The 25,006-nt window shown below is 51.0% G+C and overlaps 1 protein-coding gene across 2 annotated transcripts in view; it reads left to right on the top strand.

Annotated features, from left to right (window-relative positions):
- Positions 1–25,006, top strand: part of UNC13C (unc-13 homolog C) — a 120,903-nt gene that overhangs the window by 42,355 nt on the left and 53,542 nt on the right. For both annotated transcript variants that reach the window (XM_060259742.1, XM_060259743.1), the window contains exons 5-9: positions 2,435–2,513; positions 12,425–12,496; positions 17,920–18,139; positions 20,661–20,888; positions 23,904–24,045. In XM_060259742.1, coding sequence (XP_060115725.1) covers positions 2,435–2,513; positions 12,425–12,496; positions 17,920–18,139; positions 20,661–20,888; positions 23,904–24,045 — 741 coding nt within the window. The remainder of the gene's footprint in view (positions 1–2,434; positions 2,514–12,424; positions 12,497–17,919; positions 18,140–20,660; positions 20,889–23,903; positions 24,046–25,006) is intronic.

The raw sequence follows: 25,006 nt of genomic DNA, 5'->3' as shown, positions 1-25,006 counted from the left end.
GTGTTGGTAAATGCAAGCTGATGGAACCAAAAATCCTAAATTTGAATGTATGCTGAATTGGCTGAGACCAAGATTGAAGAGATCTTGGAAATATAGTGAATAGCTCAGTGAAAATGTCAACTCAGTGTGCAGCAGCAGTGAAAAAAGCTAGCTCCATGCTGGGGACTATTACAAAGGTTGTGGAGAGTAAAATGGCAAATAGTGTAATGTCCTTGTCTAGAGCAATGGTGCATCCACATTTGGAATGATTTTATAGCTCTGGCTGTAGTGTTGCAAGAAGGATAGTGCAGAGATTGAAAAACTACCAAAAACCGCTGCCAAGATGACTCAAGGGTTAGTGCACCCTTTCTGTGGGGAAAGGCTGAAAAGTCTGGGACTTGGGGGGGGGCATGATAGAGGTTTCTAAAATTGTGCATTGGGTGGAGAGTGTGGCTAAGAGGAGGAGCTTCTCCTCCCCCATCATATTAGAACTTTGGAGCTGCCAAGGACATTGATGGGCAAGAGGCATGGGACACACCCCAGGGAATACCTCTTTACTCAAACAGTGCTTAAACATGCCAGAAGAGGAGTGCAATGGCCATGAGCACAGATGGCCTTAAAAGGGAATTAGACAGATTAATTGGAGGGGGTGGGGAGAGACTGGTCTATCAGTAGCTTCTAGCCATGGTCACTAAAGCGACTTTCCTCATTCAGAGGCAAAAAACTTCTGAGACCCACTGCTGGAAGGCAGTATGGCGGGGTGGGGCTTAGACTTGGCTGTGGGCCCTCCTGGGCAAATGGAGGGCCATTGTGTGTGACAGGATGCTGGACAACTGGATCCAACAGTTATTCCCATGTTCTGCTACTCTTACGGGGCAAAAGAAGCAAAATGGCCATTTCCACTCATTCGCTGACTGCAGCCCAATGAAGGGAACGGAGGGTGGGGGGATCGTTGGGGGTCCTGGCCTCCAGCAGTGAATGTGGTGGTGCTCTGGAGTAATGCAGAATGCGAAGGGGCCAGAGAGAGCTGGAAGCACGTGAGGGGGAGCCAGCTGGCCTAGTGGGTGTTTGGACGGGAAGCGGCTGGGGAGACTAATGTGGTTCCATGGGGGTTCACCATGACCTGGGCTCTGTTGTGCTGCCCTCTTACCCTTAAAAGGCTTTGGTGTTATGATATCACAACAGCTAATTATTCTGCCTGCGCTCTCCCTGAGCTGGAGTGTCTTCCTCAGTCCCAGGAAGGTTGGCCTCTGCGGCCAGACTTCACAAGGAAGCCAGCCACCAGCAGGCTGTAGCTTGTAATTAGGCAACTGATCAGAGCCACCAAGTATCACACCGTCTTTCAGTTTGCAAAAATATATTATAAGGATTGTGCACAACACAAAATAGACAATACAATAATGATAGAGGCCAGCAGTGCTAAGGCCTTTTAAAGTAACAGAAAACCCCGTAGGGCCAAAAGCTCCCATCTCCAAATGAAGAGATATGAGTCCAAACTTGGAAATAGTCCGACTGAAATTCACAAGGTGGGTGCTCCTGAGGAGTGTAGCTTCAACACAGCCACTTTCTTGAAATGACGTCTCTCTAGATTTTGATGACGTTTCAATTCTTTCTTCAGTTTGATGGTTTAATTATTTAGGAACCCTGTTCTACATTCTCTAATCACAGCATTAAGCTTCTCATTTCAATGTGAACATCGGGCAGTTCACACGAAACTGGCCAGTGGTCTTTCCATGTCTTGTGGCTTAGCTCTTCCCCTCCTATTCTGAAGGGCAAAGCTCTGAGCTTCCCATCTCTGTCATCCTGCCCCTTTGGTTTGAGTCGCTTCCCCCAGTTTGCTGTTTTGACCCTGAAATGCACCTTTTGTGCTGTGCCGGATCTCTCCTCGGTGCATCCCGTTTGAGGAGCACGTGATAAAGAAGCAAACGTGAGTTGTATCCACAAGGAGACCTATGGGGAAAGTGGTGGGTGTGGGTGTGTGAAGTGCTGTCAAGTCCTAGCCAACTTATGGTGACCCCCACCAGGGGCTTTTAAGCAGAGGTGGCTTGCCATTGTCTTTCTCTGCACAATCTTCCTTGTTGATCCCCCATCCAAGTACCGGCCCTGCTGAGGCTTCTCAGGTCTCTTGAGACGGGGCTCTTCTCAGTCTTCCATGCTGCCTTCCAGAAAGTGGTGGCGAGGTCAGTTGCTCCTTCCAAGGCTGGTGGTTGGAGCCAGGCCCTTTGCGGGGGGGTCTTGTGGCTGTGAATGTCCTGCTTGGCACCAAGGTGGACTGAGGAAGGCTGTGCCGGCCTTTCCAGTGTGACACAGCGGGGGACGCCTGCCGCTGCCTGGGTGTTCCTTCTTCCCAGAACTCCTGGACCTGTGGGCAGAGGAGCTTATGGAATGATGCTGCTTAAAACAACTCATCTCTCTCTTTCTTGGTTTCGTCATCCCTGTCTCCTTTTCTCCGCAGGCCAGGCAGTGCTCTGTATGGAATTGACAGCATGCCGGACCTGCGCCGCAAGAAGTCGTTCCCCCTTGTCCGTGATGTGGTGAGTTCCAAGCAGCACATTGTGAGGGGTTCCTCTGTTTGCAGGCTGGCTTCTGCTGGCCAGAGTAACAATGGCTGTTGGTGGGATCTTTCCCTCTTCTTTTGAAAGTAAGAGGTGCATGAGCTGCAGACCACCGGCCACTTGCCTGGTCCCTCTCTAGAGCTTCAAGCATAAGAAAAACACTGTTCAGTCCCTGCCAGTGATTAGGAATCGCCCCCTCCCGCGGGGTTAATGGACTGCCCAAGCCCTGCTGCCCAGGGGGTCAGCAAAAAGAGCCAACAGTGAATAATACGAACAGCTCATTATTTTATTGTGAACATATCAGGCGCCTATAAGAGAATCCTTAAAAATTAAAACTAATAGTTTCTCATCCCTTTGCTGCTTATTTTCCTCTCTGTAAATTGCCACTGTTGTCCACAGCTGCGTACAGTTCATTTTCTCCCAAGGTGTTTACGTGGCCCCCACTGCAGGGGTAAGCTCCCATCTACTGATGGCTGCTATTGCTGTCTCCTTTTCTCCTCAATGCTTGTGCGCATTGAGGTTTACCAAACTAGCCAGATGGAATTGCCTTTCCCGTGAGAGTCTGAACAGCTTCAGCAGACTGCAGTTTTCATTGTGCCAGTTTTGATAAGTAGTAGCTGGGAAGGAGCAGCCCTACACCAGGTCCTTTTCTGCCCCCAAGCCACAATGGACACTTGGCCCTGAGACCAGGAAAAGAAGACTCTGAGCAGCCCATCAGGTGGGGGGCCTTTTATCCCCAGCCCAGGGGTGGCCAGACTGCTTAATGTAAGAGCCACATAGAATAAACGGCAGAAGGAAGGAAAGGTGGGAAGAAAGCAAATAGATGGGGAAAGGGGAGGGAGGTGGAGGTAGAAAGAAAGCAACTTTAACTTTAAATGCATTCTCCAAGCTGGCCAATGGGGTGGTAGGGGCTTCGAGAGCCAAATAATATGTGTGAAAGAACCACATGTGGCTCCTGAGCCACAGTTTGGCCACCCCTGCCCTGGCTGTTTCCAGGGTTCCTTCCTTCCTTCCTTCCTTCCTTCCTTCCTTCCTTCCTTCCTTCCTTCCTTCCTTCCTTCCTTCCTTCCTTCCTTCCTTCCTTCCTTCCTTCCTTCCTTCCTTCCTTCCCAGGGGCTGGTTTGTTCTTTTTGCTGCTGAATTTTCTCTTTTACTGCTTTCTGAGATCCTGGTTGGTTTGTCCATTTATATGGTATTCTTACACTTTTCTCATTACAACTTGGGTCACAATGCTTTCTGGAGAAAGGCTACTGATAAATTCCATTCAGAATAACTACTAATATACGGATGCACACTTGACATTTTATGCAGCGTTTGTGATTGCTTTGAAATACAATGACAAAATTTTAGCCACTATTTTGGTACAACGGTGAGTGGCACTAAAATTTCCCATGGTTTTCACCCGAGGGAAGAGTGAGTAATGGAGCTCCCAGCTTCTTCTATGGCCTTTCTTACATGGATCAATCCAATTACCTGCGTGAATGTTTTAGAAATGGGAAGATCAAGCCAGCAGTTAATGTGATTTCTCTGCTGTTTCAGTGCCAATCAACAGATTAATCATTGCTTGTCATCATCTGTACGGCACCTGACTATTAATGCTTTCTCTTATTTCTTTCTCATCAATGCTGGATTTTCCAGGCGATGGTAAGTGCCTTTCTGTTGAGGGAGGCTTTGAAATGTCCTACATTCCTGGGCATCTGTTTATGGCAAATTGGAAGTGCTTCTTTATGATCAGTGCTATATTCCTAGAAGGGTTTGCAGAAGAGGTTCACGGCCTTTTGTAAACTGGCAGGATGGATGTCTGAGCTAAGGAGGGATGTGGGCCCAGGGGTTTCAACAGAATACATTGCCAAGTATGAACAGCTAAGGCAGCAGCCCACCCTCTGGGCACTTACTTGGAAGGAAGGCAGGCCATGGATCCAGACGTGTATTTTCCTCATTCTGTTGCTTAGATGGAGGGCTAATCCAGATGTGTGGAAGGAGGTGCTGGGAAGTTTCCTTTCTGCGGGGCCCCTGGGCAGCCCTTGCCTTAGAGGGACCTGCGCGTCCTCCTGGGAGTCCCCTCCTCCAACACAGCACTGCCTTTTGTGGCGCTTGGTGATGATGAAACAGGCCATTTATGATCACCTGCTGGGGCTGGGGGATGGTGGGCCGCAGAGTGTCGCTGTGCCCCAAGCCCCTGTTGGGGATCATTGTCCCTCCTGCAGCTTCCTTCCTTCCGATGAGGCTGCAACCTCCTGGAACTGCCTTCTGCTTCATAGCTTTTGACTTGCAGGAGAAATGCTGAGGCTTCTGACTGTCCGATGTGGGTCTTGTGCCAGCAGTATCTCTTCCCCTTGTGGTGACTGGAAGGCTAACAGCCAGAGGGCCTGATGCTCCCTCACACAGAGCAGAGGGCCATCAGACTGCTTTGAGCATGGGTGGCTGGTGCTGGAAAGCAGCCCTGGCTTCTTGCCCCTGCCTCCTGGCACAGTACCAGCACTATGGGAGTGCCAGGCTGCAGGAGAACCAAGCCCCCGGATCCACATGTTTTGGAGGAGGGGCAAAATTTAAAAAATGGCGCCCTTATGGGCCCATAGAATAGAATGGACTTCATACCCAATTTGGTGCCCCCCCTCCAGTGGCGCCCAGGTCAAGCACTCCCCTCCGCGCCCCCCGATCCAGCCCTGATGAGAACCTCCAGATGCCCCATCCAGAGGCAGGTGGCATCAGCACTGCCTGTGGGCAGGTGGGGTCTGAAGACGGATTCTGGGCTGGAGGCTGCCAGAAGCAAGCTCTTCAGAAGCAAGATGCCTTCAGTCACACCAGCAAAAAGCAGAGTTTCTTCTCTGGAGCTTTGTTACTTCATCTGGGAATTATTTCTGAAGTCAGTGAAACTCTCCTAGTGGAGTTTGCAGTGCACCCCCCCCCCCCAATCCTGGAGCAGGTTTTTCTTCAGGAAGTTCTCATGCATATCTGTCCAGCATGCCAGTCCAGAGATGGCTGCAGATGTCATTGGCGGGGGGGGGGAGAGGGAAGAGACTTCCTTTGTGCCCTCCCCAGATGTGCCAGAATGGTGGTGAGTGTTGGTGAACCTGGGCTGAAGTGGTTGTGTTCCAAGATGGAGAGATCCTTCCAGGCCTTCCCTGGGTCCCCTCCCCTCCCTCCCATTTCCAAGAAGCAGCGTGAGATGTCTTCCTCTTTGTGGGCAGAATATTAATTTCTCGTTGCAGTATGGAACCTTCTTATGGGCAGATCCCATTGCTAAACGGAGTAGAGGAGATGGAATGAATGGAAAAGAAAGGCTTGTTTGTTCACTAATTAAAATAAAAAAGAATGGCTGCACAGGCTGCACAACTGGAGCCACTGGCGGTGGTGGTGGTGGGGAGGTAACTGGCACTCTCCTGGAGAGTTGCTGGGAGGCTTCGTTGCTGAAATGACCCTGTCATTTGGGCCAGCACGGAAGTTGCTGTAGGAATTGCCATGCCTCGTGAGATTAGAGGTCCATCCTGTAGCTGAAAAATGAGGCCAAGAAGATCCTGGGGGGGGGGGGGGAGAAGTGAGGGGGAATTAGAGGCAGAGCCTGATGGCTGTGCAGAGCCCCTCTTGGTAGCCGGAAGCGCTCTGAGCTTGGTGGTTGCGCTGTCCGGGTGAATAAGAACTTCTGAATGTTCATGTGAACAGCCATCACAGCACCCTGTGGCCATTAATGCTGGAGAACTGCAGAGAAACTATTTGATGGGTTTCTTGTCTGCCTGTTGCTTATTCTACAGAATAGGTGCTCTGTGTGGGCCACTGATACGCAGCAATGCCTTATGCTGTCAGCAGAAATGTAAGGCTAGGAAGACCAGGCGGCCGGGAGTCTCATTGCTGTGGCACATTGTGTGCCATCGCTCCGGTTGCCTGCTCAAGGTGGCTGGACTACGTGGCTGTGGTGGGGGATCAAGCAACAAATAATACATTTAAACAGCTGTCCTATAAAGTGGCCCGTGGTGCAGAGTGGTAAAGTAGCAGTACTGCAGTACTGAGGTCTGAATTCTCTGCTCACGACCTGAGTTCAATTCTGGCGGAAGCTGGATTCAGGTACTGGGCCCAAGGTTGACACAGCCTTCCATCCTTCCGAGGTGGGTAAAATGAGTCCCCAGCTTGCTGGGGGGAAAGTGTAGATGACAGGGGAAGGCAATGGCAAACCACCCCACTGTAAAAAGTCTACCGTGAAAACGTTGTGAAAGCAGCATCAGCCCAGAGTCGGAAACGACTGGTGCTTGCACAGGGGACCTTTCCTTTCCCTTTTTCCTATAAAGCAGGGAAATCCCCTTCCTCCAGACACATCTGCTTACCAAGTTTTCTGACACTGTTGCCACCTCCCAGGATCAGGCCTCCCTCCTTCCCTTAAGGAAGGGCAGTCTGGGGTCCTTTTGTGATGGTAGGGGAGATCCTGGAATCTCTGTCTCCAGGAAGAAAGAGGAACTGAGGTGGCTTCTGTCTCCACTGTAAGGAGGGAGACAGCAGGAAGAAGCAGAATGAGGGGGGAGGAGGAGTGTCAGACAGCAAAGGCCTTAGCTCACCCGGAGGGGACAACTGTTGTGTCTGCAGGCCAGAAAGTCCACGTTTTGATGCCACGCATCCAGTGGCTCTCATCCAGCCACCCTCTTCTCCTCCTTTTCATCTGACCCTTGCATATAATCCTGTTACGCCCTTATTGGTAAAGGAACTACATCATTTCTTCAGTGTTAGCTTGATTAATATTTTGTTTTGTGCAGGGTATCTGGAACAAGCAAAGGCATTGTCAAAGGGGTAAACATGTCTTCTGTATATCCAGGCCCAGCCAGGAGCCAGCCTAGCTTCCCCCTTCTCTTCTGATCTCCCAGCAGCTCACCATGTGTCACTGGCAGGGCCACCCTCTCGCCCTGGCACCGAGACACAAGACCATCAAAGGAGAAGCGCTGTGGGATCAGGCTAGTGGCCCATCCAGTCTCCCAGTGGCCAAAAAAACCCCAAGTGCCACCAGGAGGTCCACCAGTGGGGCCAGACCTCAGAAGCCCTCCCTCTGTGCCCCCCCCCAACAGTCATAACTCTCTCAAAGTTGTTCTGCTCAAGAGCAGTTCTTGGAAGGCTCTCTCAGCCCCACCTACCTCACAGGGTATCTGTTGTGGGGAAAGGAGATTGTAGGCTGCTCTGGGACTCCGAGTGAAGGGTGGGGTATTAATCCAATCTCCTCTTCATCATCGTCCCTTTTTGCTTGTCTGATCACCAGCTTGCATTTTATTTGCCACAACCTGCCCCCCCTTTTATTTATCTCACTTTGGTTAGCCTTCCGCTGCTTAAAGGAATCCTTCTTACCTTTTACTGCTTCCATTACTTGTTTGTTAACCAGGTAGGCTTTTTAAATACCTATTTGCACCTTTCCTAACCTGTAGTATACATTTTATTTCAGATTCTAAGATTGTAGTTTTAAATAGTCTTCAGGCTCCCCGAAGGGATTTGACCCTCCTCACCTTCCCATTCAGTTTCTTCTTCACAAGCTGTCTAGAGAAGTTGCCTTCCTAACGTTAAAAGTGGTTGTTGTTGGCCCTTTTTACACAAATGTTGGACTTGATGACATTATCGTCACTGTTTCAACTGGCGCAGTCGCATTTGCATCTCTCACCGAGTCTTCGGCACTGCTTGGGACCAAGTCCAGGCTTGGCTGTTCCCTGGTAGGTTCTGTGACCATCTGCTCCGTGGCACAGTCACTGAGAGTATCGAGAAACCCAGTCTCTTCCTCCTGACGTGGACACGTATTGACCCCATCAATGTGCAGGGAGTTAAAATCACCCACTATGACAGAGTTATTTTTTCTAGCTGCTTTTCTAAATTATTTTGCTGCTTTTAAATCATCCTCTACAGCAGCCCCCCCCCTCCCTCCTTCCCGTGTCTCCTGCTCCACACCATCAAGCCCAGAGGCCACAGTCCCTTGCTGTTCGATGCCACCAATGGGGACCTCACAGTAATCTGTCAGGGAAGGAAAAACACAGAGACAGATGAAACAGATCACCTGCCTTCTGCCCTGCTGAGCAGCGAGGATTCCACTTGTGTGTTTTGGGGGGAGTGGGCTGGGGGGGTGTCAAGAAAGGCTGTGATGAGACCATGTGTGGCCCCAGTCTGAAATCCAGCCCTGCTATGTTGCGATCCTCCAGAGGTGGCTTCTGTGACTTGCTGTGCATCTTGTGCCACTCTGTGTCCCGGTGGGTTGGGCTTCTTTTTGTACAGACTTCCAATTCCTCTACTAGCCAGTCATTAATTCCAGAGCCTGGCAGTGCGATCCCTTTTTTCCCCTTGCTCGCCTCTAATCCTTGTATATCATGGCCTCCGTGTGTGCTGGCAGAGGCTGTAAAGGCTGCTCTGCAGGGAAATAGATGGCCTTTCCTGGATTCTGGTTTAGTATTAATAATTAAAAATCCATTGAAGCCCTTGAGGATGAGAAGTCTTCTTTCAATAATATTTCCTTCTGCCCTTCAAATTTATTTATGTTCTGCTAGCTTAAGCAGTGCCAGAGGCTGCTGATGTGTTTACTACAAGATTTCAGTCAGAACAGCATCCAAGCTTCTAAACTGGTCTCCTCCGTGCCCCCCTCAGCTGCCGCCCCTCCCATCCATGCCCTGCAAGCAGGTCCCATGCATGGAGGGATTCCTGGTGCCCTGTGCTGCTCCGGCTGAGAGCAGAAGTGCCTGGACTAGCACAGACTCCCCCCCCACACACACACACCCCTTGGGGTTCTCTTTTGCTGTTTAGAATTTCTTCGATGTTGCCTCTCAACAGAGTGTTCCTCCCTCCCTCCTAACCCTCCCAGCCAGCATCAGACGCTTGCTGTTAAAGCTGTCTCTGTGTCTTTCTTGGAAGAGGGCGGCCGCTGTCAGCAGTGCATCCCCAGGGGCAGCAGGGACGTTGAAGGCAGGAGCAAGTGGGAGGGAGGAGCCTCTTCTTCAAATTCAAAGGAGCCTCCTGATTTGCTGCCTCAGGTCAACGCCCCAAACCTTTTTTGGGGGTGGGTGCGAGGTCACTCGGACACACGGATGCCCGGCTTCTCAAGCAGCAGAAGCCTCTGAGCTGGAGCTGATGGGCCCAAGTTCCAGTTTTAGGTGTGACACCGGGAACATCAGCGTGACACGGAGTGACTTAGATGTACTGCCCAGGGAAATGCTTGCTTCTGCCTGGCCTGAGAGCCATGGAGCGTGGAGAGGCGACAGCTTCCAGCCTCATGTGGTCAAGGCAGCAGGCATGCTTGAGTGAGGCCGTGAGACCGGAGGGGGGGGCGTTTCCAGCAGCTATGTGGTCTTGTTTCACACCCACAGGCAAAGAGAAGGCATTGTTAATAGCAGCTAAGGAATTCGTTATGAATTAGTGTCACAACCTCGTTCAATGGCTGAGAGTTTCCAACAAAGCTGACGAGGTCGGTTTGTTAACCATCATCCAGCGGTAACAAAGCAAAGCACACAAGAGAGTAGCCGTATTTATCTTTAATAAGTTAATCGTATTGCTCCCCCCTCTTGTAACTTTATCTAGGGAATCATTGAAGCTTGGGTAGGCTTAGGGAGAGGGAGAGCGAAAGAAGCGGAGAGGTTTTCAGTGTAGTCTTAAATGTGGCTGCCCTGAGGCCAGTTTCTGCTCTGGTTGGGCTCTCTCATCATGTTGGTCTGGTCTCTTCGTTTCAGGCCCTGCTGGCTCCCAGCCCAGCCTGTCAAAGTGGGGGGTAGATAGCGAGAGGTTTCCCTTCAGTCAGGGCAGAGCACAGCTGTAAGTGAAGCCATGCTCGTCCAAGTGGCCAGCGTGGCATGATGGGAATGGAAGTCTTGGTCACAGAAGGGAGGCAATGGCGGGGCTGCTTAGAGAAATGCTCCTGCTGCTGCTCTGTTTCTGTCTTCAGCCCTTTCCCCCTCTTCTGATGCATTAGTATCCTGAAGAAATGCTGACCGATTACCCCGCGGTCACGTTCCTCTTCTCTGCGCCGTGTCCGTCGGATTTCCCGCTATCTGCACCAGAGTTACAAGAAGTGTCGCGGCTTTCACACAGCACACAGGAAATCGCTAAAAACAAGTTGCACGAAAGCCGCGACACTTCCTGTAACTCTGGTGCAGATAGTCCAACGGACACTAGGCAGAGAAGAGGAACGTGACTGCAGGGTAAGCTGAGTGTGAAATCGGTCGCCTTTTCTCCTGGGAGGTTTGAAATGAGCAATTGTTTCGCAGAGGGTACCTCAGCTTGCCTTCATGCAAATGGTAATAGATCTAGCAGGAGAGACAATGGGTGGGTCAGGCTGGAGTCCTAAGCTCTGCCCACGACCTGAGTTCGATCCTGGTGGAAGCTGGGTTCAGGTAGCCAGCTGGAGGTTGACTCAGCCTTCCATTCTTCCGAGGTGGGGGGTAAAATGAGTCCCCAGCTTGCTGAGGGGAAAGTGTAGATAACTGGAGAAGGCAATGGCAAACCACCCCGTAAAAAGTCTGCCGTGAAAATGTTGTGAAATCACCGTCACCCCAGAGTCGAAAACGACTGGTGCTTCCACAGGGGACTACCTTTAGCTTTAGGAAAACAGGTGTGGCGGGGTGGAATGAAAGACAGCAGCCAGGCTAGGCACTTGGGAAGGGAGCTAGGCGTCCTGGCCCTTCCTGGTGGGGAATGCCATGCAGAGGTCAGGTGTGGGGGGCTGCCCAAAAGGAAGAAAAGCCTCTCCAGGTGTTAAGAAAAACAGGGCAGGGCAGGGGGAGACACAGAGGCCAGGCCTCAGAACTTGGGAGGGGAGCTGGGCGTCCTGGCCTTTCCTGGTGGGCAATGCCATACAAAGGTCAGGTGGGGGGGCTGCCCCAAAGGAAGAAAAACCTCTCCAGGTGTTAAGAAAAACCCAGCAAGGAAGGGCAGGGCAGGGCAGACCAGAGTGGGCACATTCCGCCACAAGTCTAATTGAGCTTGGAATGGAGCACGCAAAATAGCCCCTTAGAATGATCATTTGAATAATTGTAATCCCTTGGAATCTGTTTACTTAATTGGAAAGGTCTCTTTTCTAGCTTTTCTGTTGTTGCAAAAAGTAAATAGATAAACTCTGCCCTTGGGAGTGTAGCTTCCCCTGCAGCAGGCATGCTGGAGGTGCTCTTTATCATGAGGTGAAAATGTTGGCAGCACCCGTGACCCACACCTGTGAACTGTTGCTATGGGAAAGAGTTTGCAGTTTGCTCATGAGCAAGTAGCTTTGAGTCAGTTAGCCAGCCAGACCTATGAATCAGGTAAGCCACAATGCTGAGAGTTAGGGAGCAAAATCTGGCACAGGGAACTGAAATGGGGTTTTGCAGGCCTGGCACAGGTATTTGGAGGATTGATGGAAGAGGCCAGATCAGAAGCAGAGAGAGACACCAGGAATTTTGTTCTGGTGAAATTGCAGGCTCTGCAACTAGCACTGCAAAAGGACATCTATGGAGCCCAAGATGGGGCGGGGGGCGGGATGTGGGATCCCGCCCCCCGCAGGCCTCGTGCATCCAAGGAGGCCAGGTGGTTGACAACCTATGGGCAGCAGCTGCCCTACAGTTCCTGCTGGGCTTTTCCTGCAAACCTCTGCCAGCACGTCTTTCACAATCCCCACCACCCCCACCTAAGTTCTAGCCTCTTAACTGCTGGCACCTTTGATTTCTGTGCACAATAGCTGTGAGATTCAGAGGCATCAAAGAGATGGGGAAGGTCTGGCATGTTGTGTGTTTTGTTCTGAGGTGGGCAGTAGAATGCCCAGCGTAAGGATGGGCAGGGTTTGGTAGCACAGAGGCAACACAAGGTGCCCCAGAGCAGGGCAAGGTAGCAGCAGGCAGTGAGCCCTGTGGGGGTGGGTCACCTCTCCCCCCCCCCCCATTGCCGTTCTCCTACTGACGGTGTGCTTTTGCCTTGGACAGACCCTTGCTGCGCGGAAGTCTGGCCTGTCGCTTGCCATGGTCATCCGGACATCTCTAAATAATGAAGAACTGGTAAGGGGCCTCTTTCCATGGGGGGGGGGGGCGGTCTGTTTCTCCTGGCAAGTGGTGGCAAGTGCTCCATGGTTGTCATGGTTATGAGTAACGTCTGTAGTGCTTTTCAGTGAGAACAGACATCCTGCTACTTCTGTCTCCTTTACCTTCACAACAGCCGAGAGGGGAGGGGGGCAGGCCGAGAGCTCCTGAAGGTCCCCTGAGAGAGGCTCCATGGCTGGGGGGGCATCTGAAGGATGAGTTCCTGTGCCCACCCTCACTATAGGTCGCTAAAGGGGTGGTCATCACCTTAAATCACTTCCTGTCGGCGAATTCAGGACACCAGAAGGGCAGCTTCTGGGAGGCCTTGTCAGAAGAGGAAGAGGCCATCTGGGTAAGGAAAAGGCCTTTTGCTGTCAGCATCTTCAGACTTGAGAGAAGACCACGTTTGGCCCCTGACACGAGCATCGTGGCTTCCACTCCAGCCTCTTCCTGTGCTCTCGTGCGCTTGGGAGCCACGCAGCAGGAAGAAGATCCTGGAGTGCGGGGGTGGGGGAGGCAGAGAGCCACCCCCTCTGCCCCAGCGAATGCAGCATCTCGGTTCATCAGGAACAGAAGGAATCATCCCATTCCACGAGGTCCATGTGACATGTGGACGATGGAAACCCCAAAGCCTTCAAATTAGTTCTCTGCAAAACTGGAGCAGATGAAGACGATGGGCACTTTTTTGCCCTTACGCTTGCCCTCGTTTAGTTCGTTAAGAAGAAGGTATAAACAGTAGGACATTTGGTGAAACACCCTCACACCCCCAGCAGAAAAGAGATGGCTCCCCAGGGATGGATTCTACAAGCAAGACACAGAGAGAGGCTGAAGACCCTTCCCCATGCATCCCGCAGGCACCCATCGGCAGGAATTAAGGAGAATCCATGTGTCACATCTGACTGTGACTCTGTGCTCACCATAGTTTGTGGCTTAGCCCTTGTGCTGTCTCTCACACCTGTGCACACATCCTCACCGCCCCCCCCCCCCCACAGGTACTCCTGAAGAGGACTTTTCGTGCCCCCCGTTTACTGGGGTTTGGTTCTGCAGAGCAATGAAGCAGATCTTGAAAATCCATGTGCTGTCAGGAAGTTGACTTTCAGGGCACCGTTTTGAAGGTCAGCCAGCTGAGGTGTGCTTAATGAGGACAGAATCAGTCTCTGCGTGCCGCTTGCTCTCCCTGTAGAGAGCAGGGTTGTGCCAAATGTTCGCTCTCACACACACATTTTCTGCAGGAAAGGAAGCTGAAATCTCCCTCTTCAGGCACAAGTGTCCCTCTCTTCCTTTCAGCAAAGCAGTCTGCTGACTCTTGTTCTTCACTTGGCGCCATTTCCTCCTGGTCAGAGCTACCTTGGAAAAAAAACATTGTCTTGTTACTGGAAACAGTGACTCCTGCTAGTCACGCATCTTGTCATGTTTCTGATGATATCAGAATGCTGTATTGTCAGTTGTTATTGCTGGGGGTTTTTAAGGCCAGAGGAAACATTCCAGCCCACTTTCTATGCACTGCAAGAATGACGTGTCCCTACTAATGAGACCCTCTGGGGTGGGACTCCAAAGGAGGGGGTGTGCCAGACTCCCATCCATCCCCCTGTGGCCATGCCAGCCCTGTGCGGTCCCCTCAGAGCTGAGCTTCTGTGGCGTGGGCCCGGGGAGCAGCCCCTGTGGGTAGGGCATCTTCTCAGACTAGTTCTGCTTCTGCCAGATGCTTAAAAGTAGAATAGTCTTTTTTAATCCCAAGGCCTGTTGTTTTAACCATCTTGTTCAGCCCCTGAGAGAAATGGTTCATGCTGAAAAGTGTCTTTGCCAGGTGTAGAGCATCTAGTAAGGAGACAGGCTTGAAAGGAAACGTATTGCCTTTCACCAGCTATTCTCCTGAGAAGAGATGATGTGCTCTGGCAATGCCCGGGCTTGACTACTGCAGTGAAGTGTATGTGGGACTGCCTTTCCTCCCGAGTGTTGGGAACAGACTCTGGAATGAGGGTGTCCATCTTCTTCCTGAAACTGGAGAGCTAGAGTGTGTGCAAAATACTGCATCAGCTTCTGGCAGAGCTTGTAGAGCTGAGATGAAATAGTGGACCCAAATGACGCTGGGCCTGCATGGCCCCCAAAGGCTTTCAGACTTCCTGGACATTTAGTCTGTCAAGCTAATTAAATCCCATGATTGTGTTGCATGCATCGAATAGGTCCTTCCTTCCTTCCCAGTTCTGCTGCTGGAACCTTCACTGTTCTCTGGCTATTGGCTGTCCTCAAAGCCAATAGAAGTTGGACCTGGTTTTGCATGCTCACCTCCACATCTGCACACGGCGAGTGTGAATTCAGCCAGGCTTAGGGCCTCCTGTGCCCTCACCATGGATGTCAATGCACCACCGCCCCCCCGCCCCCCAGCCATCAAAACCTCATTCTTGCAGGAAAGCAGAGCTTATTTGATCATTTCTTTTACTTGAAACATTTATTAGCCACCTTTCTCTCTTGAGGAATTCCAGGCAGCTTACAACATAAACAAACCAACGATGATTAAAAAGGGCTGTCTGTCGTATGCTGTCAGCGCTGGGACTGAGGGGGGCGCTGTGTCATGGTGGCTCCAAGTCATGCCTAGGGGGCTGGTCTCATAAGGTAAGGTGCGGGGGGTCCTGCTCTGCCCCACGGCTGTTGGCCTGTGGGGTTCTGCAGGCTCGATCTTATCCCTCATCCCCCCGTTGGGGTTCTGGCCACCCCGGCTTGCCCTAGAAGAGGGTGCATCCCGTTGCCCGCCATGTGCTCCTGACCAGACTCTGGCTGTGCTTCCGTATTCCTTTCCTAAGCCAGGCATAAAGTCCAAATGGTGATGACAGCTTACCTCGTAGCATATTATATAAGTTTCCGTGCCTGTTTTTTAATAAAACCTTTGCCAGGCAGAAAAGTGTGTGGCTTCTGTTGACTTTCTCAATACAAAGTCATTTAAACCCCCCCCCCCCATTTGTGATCCTTATAGCTGGGAGTTCCTCCTCCAGCGCCAGGCGGGGCGGGGGTAGCGCTTTAAGTGTGGCAGTGGTTGTCTCTGAGGGGAAGCTTGTGGCATCTTCCAGACCAGCAACATTTTATTCCAACATGCACTTCAAATGCAGTCATTTTTATTAAATACATTTTGGGGAGGTGGATGGCAGGACCGAGGGGCCATTAAAATGTAGGAGGTGCCAAGTGAAATGTGATCATGTCCAGGGTGAGGAAGGTAGTATATTTTTAAAATGACACAATCTGACATTGAAAACCACAGTATTCAGCAAGCAGAGCACTCCAGCATGATGCTTTCCATCTCCTTAGTTTGCACACTCTATAATTGTGACTGTCTTAACAAAACCCAGCCATTACAGGTGTGTTAACTAGCTTACTACAGCTAGTGCAATGGTTCCTGTATTTTCCTCAGTTATGTTTGTATTTCACCTTCCATTTCCTGCATTTTATATCCCCTTGACCCTGCTGTTGGCTGTTTCCAGACCTCGAACGCAAGACTATCTGAGAGGGAGTCAATATTCTGGAAATAGCTGCAGACAGAAATCTGAGCTTCTTCATGGAAAGACGTTTCTTCCTTGTGGGTCCTCCTAGTCCACAGCCACAACCTTTTATCACCCAGAGAGCCAGCCAGGTGCAGAGGTTTCACTGGCACTTGGGAGCCCTCGATTCAGATCCCCACCCTGTCAGAAGACCTCACTGTGTGCCTTGGGGCCACTCAGATGCACTCAGCCTAGCCTACCTGACAAGGTTGTTGTGGGAATAGAATAGAGAGGAGAGAACCACGCGTGCTGCCCTGAGTTACTTGGAGAAAAGCAGGATTAGAAAAGCGACTGATGGAGAAAAGAAGACAAATGCAACCATTGCCCACTTTCCTCAAGCACCACTGAGGAGAGATTCTGTATTATATGAGTTCCATGCCCCTGGATCTCACTGGGGATGTCAGGAAGGGAAGGGTCCTTGTGGGGAGCCAGCACAGAAGACAGCATCATGGCGTGCCTCCTCGCTAGCTCGCCTAGCCCCAGCAGCAGCTGCTGCTCCTTCTCCCCGCTCCTGGCAAAGGATGGCAGTGGGACCCTTCAAGCCATGCCAGGCAGGGGCTGCTGCTGGCAAACGGGGGAAGCGGCTCATGAGAGCAGAGCGGAAGAGGCAGCATCACCCTAAAAGTGGGGCCAGCGGGCAATCTGACACTGATTCTCTAGCCACGCCAGAATCACCACTCCTCCATGTGAACCAGTGTGCCTTGGGGAAGTCCATCAATGACGACTCCTCCTCCTCCTCCCCCCCCAGCAGCAGCAGCTCCATCTGGAAAGAAGCCTTGCGAGGAGGATCACTGCCTTTGCATTCAGCCCGTGGCTCTCAGGCTGCTCCATCATTTATATCCTCTTCCTCTTCCTCTGCATTTGTCTTCCCGGCCAGAGCTCAGTGTGGGCTGCTGGAAGATCAAGGAAGGCATCTCTGCTCAGCAGATCAGTGCCTGCTAAGGATGGCACACCACACCCCAACTCCTTCCCCTGCCTTCTCCGCTGCTGGAGGCCCAACACTGGGGGTGTCTGAGGGGAGACTTTCCTTGGAGGGGCTGCTGATGTCTGGACTCTTGCTATGGTCGTTTTAGCGCCTTACTACCAGCCGCCTGGGTTGATGAGGACATGGTTTTTTAGTAATAACGCTGACATGCTGGAAGGTGAAAGGGGGAAGCAGCCCAGTCAGCCCTGGTGGGGCCCTGATGACCCCCTCCTGCCCCAGGGGGGAGCCGTGCCAAAGGGCTGCAAAGGGCGATCCCCCTGCCTGGGGGTGGGAGGGGGAGTGGACTTTTCCTCGACTGTTCAGTCACCCGGCCACTGTCCAGAGAGCGGTGGATCGTTTCCCTATTTCCACGTGGGGGGGTTCCATTATTACTTTAGGAATATAAGAGATTCCTGAATATCCTTGTTTGTGCAGTGTTCCACTTGAGCTTTGGCCACTCCAAGCAGAGACCCTCTTCCCTGCTCCAAGTCCAACCCTGACAGGGAAGCAGCTGCCAGAAAGTCTGGCTGGGTCTCACGAATGTCCCCAACGTGTACTCTTGCATGGGGCACTTCTAATTATGTGGGGAAACGAGAAATGGTTTCTCGTGTCTGGAAGTCTGTCCATAAGAGCTAATGAACTGTCCCATGTTCACCCTGTCGGGGGGTGCTTCCCTCCCCAGAGCCGCCTCCCTTGGCTTCCTCCCTCTCCCTCCTCCAGCCACAGGATGAGGAGTCCAGGAGGGCTCAGCTGATGAATGGGCAGCTGCCTGCCTGCCAAAGAGGCTCAGGTTTTGTGGGTCCCATGAAGAGTTGGTCTGGCCATGCATGAAGGAGCGATTCAAGCTGTGAATCACTTTCTTGATTTCATCCTCTCTTTCTCTCAATGTGTTGTGCCCCACTGGACAGAAGATGCATGTCTTCAAGAAGACCCTGCAGGCTCTCATTTACCCCATGTCCTCCACCACTCCCCACTACTTTGAAGTGTGGACCGCCACCGCCCCCACCTACTGCTATGAATGTGAAGGACTCCTTTGGGGCATCGCCAGGCAAGGCATGAAGTGCACAGAATGTGGGGTCAAATGCCATGAGAAGTGCCAAGATCTCCTCAATGCTGATTGCTTGCAGAGTAAGTGTTTGCTGCATGAACCTTTGGGTTGCTCGGGAATCGCAGGCAGGCCCACCTCCCCTGATCCCCTTGCATGCTGGGAGGGAGCTGTCTCAGGCTGACCTTGGGAATGGAGAGTGGATGAGGCTTGGAGGAGGTTTCCCGGAGTGGCCGTATGGCAGGCAGGGGTCAGCTGGTCCACCTGGAGGGGAGAAGGCATGAAATCCTGCCTGTGACTGGGTCTGCCAAGCTCAGTAATATCACCTCTTCAAACAGCTCTGACTGGAGTTGGGAGGGACGGGTTCTTGGCCCTTCTGCACGCCAAGCAGGTGCTCTGCCACTGAGCTCTTCTGCACGCCAAGCAGGTGCTCTGCCACTGAGCCCTTCTGCACGCCAAGCAGGTGCTCTGCCACTGAGCCCTTCTGCACTCCAAGCAGGTGCTCTGCCACTGAGCCCTTCTGCACTCCAAGCAGGTGCTCTGCCACTGAGCCCTTCTGCACTCCAAGCAGGTGCTCTGCCACTGAGCCCTTCTGCACTCCAAGCAGGTGCTCTGCCACTGAGCCCTTCTGCACTCCAAGCAGGTGCTCTGCCACTGAGCCGTTCTGCACTCCAAGCAGGTGCTCTGCCACTGAGCCGTTCTGCACTCCAAGCAGGTGCTCTGCCACTGAGCCCTTCTGCACGCCAAGCAGGTGCTCTGCCACTGAGCCCTTCTGCACTCCAAGCAGGTGCTCTGCCACTGAGCCCTTCTGCACGCCAAGCAGGTGCTCTGCCACTGAGCCCTTCTGCACTCCAAGCAGGTGCTCTGCCACTGGGCCCTTCTGCACGCCAAGCAGGTGCTCTGCCACTGAGCCCTTCTGCACGCCAAGCAGGTGCTCTGCCACTGGGCCCTTCTGCACTCCAAGCAGGTGCTCTGCCACTGAGCCCTTCTGCACGCCAAGCAGGTGCTCTGCCACTGAGCCGTTCTGCACTCCAAGCAGGTGCTCTGCCACTGAGCCAGGGCCCTTCCCAAAGGGAGGAGGAGGGGGGGGGAACTGATTTCTGCTACAGCAGCAGAGTGGGTTCTTTGGACATTGTGTCTGCATTTTCAGATAACATCTGTGGTGACTCATAGTTAGTGAAACTCAATACATTTGTTGTAAATTGACCAATATGTTAAATGTATAGGGCACTGGGCAGCAACCAGGGTGCAGGGCCAGAATTTCTTTTCCCAAGTCTGTCTTCCCTGAGATTTCAGCTTCAGCAGGAAGCAGTGCAGACAGCAGAGTTGTTGAGTGGGAGCTGCATGATGCATTGAACTGGCGTTTCTCTGGACAGTGTTCTTTGGGCTGCCCTCCTGCCGAGCGTATTAATGAGTCTGCCTCTCCTGGGTTTGACTTATCTCTTTGCTTTGCAGGGAGAAATGCTTTCTATTCCATTGTATGTAAGCTCACCAAATGCTTTTTATGTGTTTCCTCAAATTGGCTAACTCGACTACAAGAAAGCTTTGAGCCATAACAGATGTGCTGTTAGACTTCAAGGGACTGCAGGACTTCTTGTAGTTTTGAATCTCAGCTTTATGATGTGGAGGCTCTCTTGGGGGTCACCTTAGACATGGGGGAAAGTTACTGGCAGATGGTCATTCTGATGACCGTGTAGCTCCAAGTTTGCTGATTAAATGAGCTGCAGCCAGGTAGTTGGGTGTTGTTGTTGTGGCTGTTTTTCTTAAACCCTTGGCTTCCATCAGAAACGGACTTCTGGGAGTTATCTCTTGCTCTCTGTCCCAGACAGGGAAGGGACTGTATGGGGAGGAAATCTGTAAATTTTGTCAGGGGGCCGATTATGCCGCATGGGAACAGGTTCACTTGGGACACATCAGTATTTATCTAGGAACAGTTTAAAGGAGAAGGAGCAGAATAGTCTTAAATATTGGTAGGACTGAGAGCCAGTTTGGTATAGTGGTTAAGTGTGCAGAGGACTCTTACCTGGGAGAACCAGGTTTGATTCCCCACTCCTCCACTTGCAGCTGCTGGAATGGCCTTGGGTCAACCATAGCTATTGCAGAAGTTGTCCTTGAAAGGGCAGCTGCTGTGAGAGCTCTCTCAGCCCCACCTGCCTCACAGGGTGTCTGTTGAGGGGGAAGAAGATATAGGAGATTGTAAGCTGCTCTGAGTCTCTGAGATTCAGAGTGAAAGGTGGGATATAAATCCAATCTCTTCTTCATCTTCAAACTCTGCTGACTTCACTCTGAAAAAAGTCCAGTTAAACCAAAATATTGCCAGGAGATGTAGAAGAACCAGTCACACTCCATACCTTCAAGTGCTCATCTTTCTGGAAGCTGATAGATTCTGGTGCATACAGATTTGTACCTGTCAGCCACTAGAAACTTTGGTTCATGTTGTGGCCTACATGGTATGATTTGACTCTAGCATTCACAACTTGAATTTATTTTTTCCTGATTTCAACATCATCCTTAATTACCAATATATATATATATGGATTGTTTATGTCGTAAGCAGTAAGCTGTTGACAAGTGTATCATCATGTTACCATAATCCATTCACAGGGGCGGCAGAAAAGAGCTCAAAGCACGGAGCTGAAGATAAAACCCAGAATATTATTACAGCAATGAAGGAACAAATGAAGATCCGAGAGAGAAACAGGCCGGAAGTGTTTGAATTGATTCGGGAAGTGTTCCTGATTCCCAAGGAAGATTTTGTGCAGCACACAAAGGCAGCCAAACAGAGTGTTTTGGATGGGACGTCCAAGTGGTCAGCAAAGATCACCATCACTGGTGAGGGCGTTGGCGGGCTTAGCTGGCACTCTGAAGGAGGATAGGGAAATGGCTGAGAAGCTGAATGCATTTTTTGCTTCCGTCTTCACTGTGGAAGATGAGAAGTGTTTGCCTGCTCCAGAACCACTTATTTTGGAAGGGGTGTTGAAAGACCTGAGTCAGATTGAGGTGACAAGAGAGGAGGTCCTACAACTGATAGACGAATTAAAAACTAATAAGTCACCAGGTCCGGATGGCATACATCCAAGAGTTCTGAAAGAACTCAAAGTTGAACTTGTGGATCTTCTGACAAAAATCTGTAATCTTTCATTGAAATCTGCCTTCGTTCCTGAGGGCTGGAAGGTAGCAAATGTCACCTCCCATCTTTAAAAAGGGTTCCAGAGGAGATCCGGGAAATTACAGGCCAGTCAGTCTGACTTCAATACTGGGAAAGTTGGTAGAAACCATTATCAAGAACAGAATGAGGAGACACATTGATGAACATGAGTTATTGAGGAAGACTCAGCATGGGTTCTGTAAGAGAAGTTCTTGCCTCACTAACCTGTTACATTTCTTTGAGGGGGTGAACAAACATGTGGACAAAGGAGACCCAATAGATGTTGTTTACCTTGACTTCCAGAAAGCTTTTGATAAAGTTCCTAATCAAAGTCTCCTTTGTAAGCTCGAGAGTCATGGACCGTTTTTGCACACAGCTCACCTCGCAGTCACAATCCTGTTCCCTCCGCAGCGTCTGGTCGGATTTCCCACCATCTGCGCCAAAGTTACAGGAAGTGCCGCAGCTTTTGCGTAGCAAACGTAAACCGCTAAAACCCAGTTTACGTTTGCTACACAAAAGCCGCAGCACTTCCTGTAACTCCGGCGCAGATGGTGGGAAATCCGACAGACGCTGCGGAGGGAACAGGATTGTGACTGCGAGGTAAGCTGTGTGCGAAAATGGTCATGGAGTAAAAGGACAGGTCCTCTTGTGGTTCAAAAACTGGCTAATTAATAGGAAGCAGAGAGTGAGTATAAATGGGCAGTCTTCACAGTGGAGGACAGTAAGCAGTGGGGTGCCACAGGGCTCAGTACTGGGTCCCATGCTCTTTAACTTGTTCATTAATGATCTGGAGTTGGGAGTAAGCAGTGAAGTGGCTAAGTTTGCAGATGATGCTAAATTGTTCAGGGTGGTGAGAACGAGAGAGGATTGTGAGGCCCTCCAAAGGGATCTGTTGAGGCTGGGTGAGTGGGCGTCAACGTGGCAGATGAGGTTCAGTGTGGCTAAGTGTAAAGTGATGCCCATTGGGGCCAAAAATCCCAGCTACAAATACAAGTTGATGGGGTGTGAACTGGCAGAGACTGACCAAGAGAGAGATCTTGGGGTCGTGGTAGATAACTCACTGAAAATGTCAAGACAGTGTGTGATTGCAATAAAAAAGGCCAATGCCATGCTGGGAATTATTAGGAAGGGAATTGAAAACAAATCAGCCAGTATCATAATGCCCCTATATAAATCGATGGTGCGGTCTCATTTGGAATACTGTGTACAATTCTGGTCACCGCACCTCAAAAAGGATATTATAGCATTGGAAAAAGTCCAGAAAAGAGCAACTAGAATGATTAAAGGGTTGGAACACTTTCCTTATGAAGAAAGGTTAAAACACTTGGGGCTCTTTAGCTTGGAGAAACGTTGACTGAGGGGTGACATGATAGAGATTTACAAGATTATGCATGGGATGGAGAAAGTAGAGATAGAAGTACTTTTCTCCCTTTCTCACAATACAAGAACTCGTGGGCATTCAATGAAATTGCTGAGTCGGGTTAAAACGGATAAAAGGAAGTACTTCTTCACCCAAAGGGTGATTAACATGTGGAATTCACTGCCACAGGAGGTGGTGGTGGCTACAAGTATAGCCAGCTTCAAGAGGGGGTAAGATAAAAATATGGAGCAGAGGTCCATCAGTGGCTATTAGCCACAGTGTGTGTGTGTGTGTGTGTGTGTGTGTGTGTGTGTGTGTGTGTGTATATTTGGCCACTGTGTGACACAGAGTGTTGGACTGAATGGGCCATTGGCCTGATCCAACATGGCTTCTCTTATGTTCTGCTGGGTTGTTTTTTGGTATTTCTAGTCTGCCTCCCTCACTAACTGAAGCCCCTTTCATCTTTCTGATCCAAGTGTTCTGCTTCCCTTGGTGTGGTGTGCACCAGCCCTCTGGCCTTGTGGCAGCAGAAACGGTGTTTCTAATGGGTGCTCTGGGGGGAGGGGGAAAAGGAAGGAAGGGCAGGCTGCCTCTGGGAGCACCCAGATTCTGTCGGTGCTCTACTGCATGAATGGGAAGCTGCTCCAATGGGATTGGTTGCCCCCGCTGCATTGAATGGAGCAGTCAGTGCAGATGGCGAAGCTTCACGCGTGCATTGTTGTGTGCTCCTGCAATCCACAGAAATTGTGGGCACATGGTGATTGCATTCTGTCCTCTTGTGGCTTTGCATTGCTTTCTGCTCAGTGTTAGTTGGCCTTTCAGATTGATGAGCTTTTATGGCAGCAGCTGCTGGCTCACTTCTGAGAGAGTGAAGGGCCCTTTCCCAAATGCTGGCAGCTTTCCACTTTCCTTAAAATCACTAAGTGACTTCACCACTTCTGTGGTTGGCCTGGCCTGGAAGAACTGTAGCCTGCCCTTTTGCTTCTGCCCCTCCCTCCCTCCCTCCCTCCCTCCCTCCCTTCCTTCCTTCCTTCCTTCCTTCCTTCCTTCCTTCCTTCCTTCCTTCCTTCCTTCCTTCCTTCCTTCCTTCCTTCCTTCCTTCCTTCCTTCCTTCCTTCCTTCCTTCCTTCCTTCCTTCCTTCCTTCCTTCCTCCCTCCCTCCCTCCCTCCCTTGAACACATTTTCTTTTCCAGCAACCTTTGAGAAGCCATGTTTGTAGCGCTGGGAGTGGGGTTGGATCTGGAGTGTGGCCCAGCATCCCTTGCAGTGCCTCAGAGGGTGAATGCTGGGCCTGCTGAGGTCAAGGGCCTTCCCAAGGAGTCTTCCACTTTCCCAACAGTGGTGTGTGCGCAGGGCTTGCAAGCAAAGGACAAAACGGGCTCCAGTGATCCTTACGTGACAGTGCAAGTGGGCAAAGCCAAGAAGAGAACCAAGACTATCTTTGGAAACCTGAATCCAACGTGGGATGAGAAGTTTTATTTGTGAGTACAGCTTTAACATAGCATGTCTGTTCTCTGCAATATTTGCTTTATTCACTGCTCTTACTTAGATAAGAGTGGCCCAAAGTCATTTAGGGCTAAGTCGGTACCTCTATTTGAATTGCAAAATGAGCATTTGACTGGTGGGAAGTCCGTGTGAGAGAGGCAGTGTGGTGGAGTGGTTGGAGTTTTGGAGGAGGCTGGAGCTCCAAATCCCATTTTTGCCGTGGAGCTCGCTGGGGCACCTCAGGCCAGCTGTTCCCAGAGGTGCAGGAGCAGGGGGGGTTCACTCAGCACTTTGCTTTTCTGTGGGAAAATGCCCCTTGCTATGGGTTTCGTTGGGGGGGGCATTACCAGAACAATGGTAGGCAAGCCTGGCAGTTCCAGAGTTTTGATTAATAGCTTTGTGCTGATGATTCCCAGGAATGGTGTGAGAGAGTCCAGGCCTCTTTGATAGGCTTAGTTGTGTGCATTTCTTACTAGAGACTCTCTGTATTTCTGTCTTGCTTATAACTTTAATATAAATATGCAGTAGTGAAAACAGAAATGTATTATCTCTTGTTGGAGGGAGAGCTGTTAAAGTCCTTGATGGGTTAGCAGACAGAAGCTAGCATTTCAAGTGTGTGTGTTTTAAGCCAGCCTGGCCTCCTGGGCCTATCAGGCCATCTTGGGGAGGGAGGGGGGGAGGCAGGCAGGGAAACTGCCATCCAGAGTGACTTGTTTATGGGCATTGCACTGTGCAGCTGAGCTGATGCCCTGGGCTGGAGGCCCCAGATTCTCATATTGGTGTTTGGGACTTGTGTGTTTTGTGATATGAGTGAGGAGCGAAGAGTGGGGAGGAAGCCCACTTAGTGCTTGGGATTGTCTTGTGTTTAACAGCAGGTAGGTTGCCAGCAGTGAGCAGCCCCCAGAGGAGCCTGGGTGAGGCTTCTGTGAACAGATCATCTTGACACAGCAGGGAGTG

Source organism: Heteronotia binoei, chromosome 19 (genome assembly GCF_032191835.1).
Source record: "Heteronotia binoei isolate CCM8104 ecotype False Entrance Well chromosome 19, APGP_CSIRO_Hbin_v1, whole genome shotgun sequence".
Taxonomy (NCBI): domain Eukaryota; kingdom Metazoa; phylum Chordata; class Lepidosauria; order Squamata; family Gekkonidae; genus Heteronotia; species Heteronotia binoei.
The sequence above is the reverse complement of the archived record's forward strand: the minus strand, read 5'-3'. Positions and strand labels throughout refer to the sequence as shown.